This window comes from Trichechus manatus, unplaced genomic scaffold (genome assembly GCF_000243295.1).
Source record: "Trichechus manatus latirostris isolate Lorelei unplaced genomic scaffold, TriManLat1.0 scaffold00279, whole genome shotgun sequence".
In the NCBI taxonomy this organism is placed as follows: domain Eukaryota; kingdom Metazoa; phylum Chordata; class Mammalia; order Sirenia; family Trichechidae; genus Trichechus; species Trichechus manatus.
The window spans coordinates 1764560-1767463 of NW_004444215.1; the positions used below are offsets into that span (position 1 = coordinate 1764560).

Below are 2904 nucleotides of genomic sequence, written 5' to 3' on the forward strand. Positions count from 1 at the left end.
TGCCCCCACGGCCATTTCTCTTCAGGTCTCAAACTCCGGACTGCTGAGCTGGCCCCCACAACCAGTCTCCAATACCCCACACCACATTGGCCTGCCACCCCTTTGTATTCCTGAGCCCTTGTGGCCCTTCACTGAAGGCCACCTGTGCGCCCAGTGGAAGGTGGAGCTGCACTACTTTCCTGCCACAACAGTGTTCTCATTACCCAGTTACAGATGAGGGACAGAGATGTTCAGTGGCTTGTGCAAGGCCACCCAGCTGGTAGGTGGCCCTGAAGCCCATGCTCTTTCGAATGCAATGGTGTCCTAGGTGGTGAGGGCTGGCTTTGCAGTGGAAGGAGCTGCGATGAGGCTCCTGGGTTGGGAACAGCCAGCCCGGGTCTGTTGTGCAGGTTCCAGGAGGGATGAGGCAGGCTTGCGAATGCGAGTGCCACTGGGGACCCGGTCTGGGGGCCCAGCGCCTGGCGGTCCCAGCACCACTGATCAGAGCTTTCGCTCTGCCAGCTTCCCTTTTCTCCCCCTCCCCAGGCCGTTTTGTCGGTGGCAGGCCAGTGGGTGCGCCTGCTGCGTCTGCGGGCTGCCAGCCTTGCCCAGCAAGCCCTGACCACGCAACACCGACGGCTCCTCCCGCGCTCTCCTGCCGCAGCCATTCACCCCGCGCAGCGACGCGAGGCCGGCCCGGCTGCCGCTGCCCCGGGGGCTTCTGGGAAAGCCGGGAAGAGCACGTGGCCTTGGCGAAGGGGGTGCTGGGAGCCACGCGGCGGAGGCGCCTTTTTCCCGTCTTCTGAGGGGGAATCCGGCGGCTCCGCAGGCTGAGGCGGCATTTCCCCGGGGTCGTGGGAGCGCACGCCGAGTGGCAGGAGGTGAGCGGGGCCGGGCCTTTTCTGTGGCGGAGCCCAGCATGACGGAGCCCTGCGTGGGGCCGGGTCGTCGCCGGGTGGCGGGTGAGGAGACCGGCGGCCGGAGGCGGCGTAGAGCGCGAGGCGGCGTGGGGGCCGGGGAGGCTCGCGGCCTGGCGGAGACGGGTCCCCGGTGATGAGGGTCCAAGTAGGGTGCTGTCGGGGAAGGCAGGGAGGGGTCCCGGCTGCAGGGGGGCAGGTGAGGGCGGGAGGGGGAAGACTTCCGGCTCTGGGTGTTGAGGGGCACAGGTGGGGCACTTTAGGTTGCGGGTTGGAGTAGGGCGTGGAGGGGACTCACAGTCTAGCATTGGGGGGACGGGAGGGACGGGCTCTTGGCTACAGGGAGGGGTAGGTTAGGGGGGCTCGGGGGCTGAGCAGGGGAACTCGGATGCAGGGGGTGCAGCGCAGGGACTCCCGGTTGTAGGTATCTCGGTGGGCCATGGGAACGGGTCTCCTAGCCCACCAATGGCCTGGTGGGGAGGGCTACGGGCTGCCAGGGGATGGAGGGGAGGGGCGCTGGGCTGGGAGAGTGAGGATGAGGGAAGCACGGGGGCTGCAGGCAATGGTGGAGGGGGGAGAGGCTCAGACTGCTGAGGTCAATGCAGGGAGTGCGGTAGCAGTGGAGGAGGATTCCGTCCAGGGCTCCTAGCCGCCCTGGGTGTGCGGAGCTTGGGCTGCAGTTTTCGGAGGGGGTGAGGCCCCAGGCTGCAGCAGTGGGGGAGCAGGGTCTTGGTACATCTGTGGAGGGTGGGCGACAGGACCCTGGTGGTGCTTCTGTGGCGTGACACCCACGTCCCACTCTCTGCATCCACAGGCCAGGGTGACTGGGACTCACCCCTCATCCGGTTGCCTCCCAGGTCCACAACCATGGCGCTGGCAATGCTGCAGGACTGGTGCAGGTGGATGGGTGTGAATGCACAGCGCTCGCTGCTCCTTCTGGGCATCCCAGAAGACTGCGAGGAGGACGAGTTCCAGGAGGCTGTGCGGGCTGCCTTAATGCCCCTGGGCAGGTACCGCGTGCTGGGCAAAGTCTTCAGAAAGGAACTGGGGACCAAGGTCGCCTTGGTCGAATTCGCTGACTACTTAAACCGAAGCTTGATCCCGCAACAGATACCAGGCAAAGGGGGGCCCTGGAGGGTGATCTGCCTGCCCCAGGTTCCTGATGTCGAGCTACAGGAGAGACTCACTTTCCCTGTACAGCCCCAGGAGCAAGAAGTGGCTGGTGGGGCAGGTGAGGCAGGAGTGGAGAATGTGGCAGGAGATGCAGGTGAGGCAGGAGCTGCAGGTGAGGTAGGAGTGGACACAGTGGCAGGAACTGCAGGTGAGGCAGGAGTTGAGAATGTGGCAGGAGTTGCAGGTGAGGCAGGAGTTGAGAATGTGGCAGAAGCTGTAGGTGTCGCAGGAGCTTTGGGTGAGGCAGGAGTGGACAATGTGGCAGGAGCTGCAGGCGAGGCAGGAGTGGACAATGTGGCAGAAGCTGCAGGTGAGGCAGAAGCCTCAGGTGAGGCAGAAGCCGTAGATGAGGCAGGAGCTGAGAATGTGGCAGAAGCTGCAGGTGAGGCAGGAGTCCCTGGTGAGCTAGGAGGCCCAGGTGAAGCAGAAGTTGAGGATGTGGCGGAAGCTGCACGTGATGTTGGAGCTGCAGGTGATGCAGGACCCCCAGGAGAGGCAGGAGATGCTGGTGAGGTAGGAGCTGCAGGTGATGCAGGAATTGCAGGTGAGGCAGGAGCTGCAGGTGAGGCAGTAGCTGCAGGTGAGGCAGGAGCCCCAGACGAGGCAGGAGCCCCAGGTGAGGCAGAAGCTGAGAATGTGGCAGAAGCTGCAGGTGAGGCAGGATATGAGGATGTGGAAGAAGCTGCAGGTGAGGCAGGAGCTGCAGATGAGGCAGACGATGAGGATGTGGCAGAAGCTGGACGTGATGCAGGAGCCGCAGGTGATGCAGGACCCCCAGGAGAGGCAGGAGATGCTGGTGAGGTAGGAGCTGCAGGTGATGCAGGAATTGCAGGTG

General features: G+C 64.2%; 1 protein-coding gene across 1 annotated transcript in view; it reads left to right on the top strand.

Moving 5' to 3' along the window:
- The first annotated feature begins 1775 nt into the window (after window positions 1-1775).
- Window positions 1776-2904, top strand: part of LOC111819148 (paraneoplastic antigen Ma6F-like) — a 15903-nt gene continuing 14774 nt past the window's right edge. Inside the window, exons 1-2 of the mRNA XM_023725024.1 lie at window positions 1776-2132; window positions 2583-2685. Coding sequence (XP_023580792.1) covers window positions 1776-2132; window positions 2583-2685 — 460 coding nt within the window. The remainder of the gene's footprint in view (window positions 2133-2582; window positions 2686-2904) is intronic.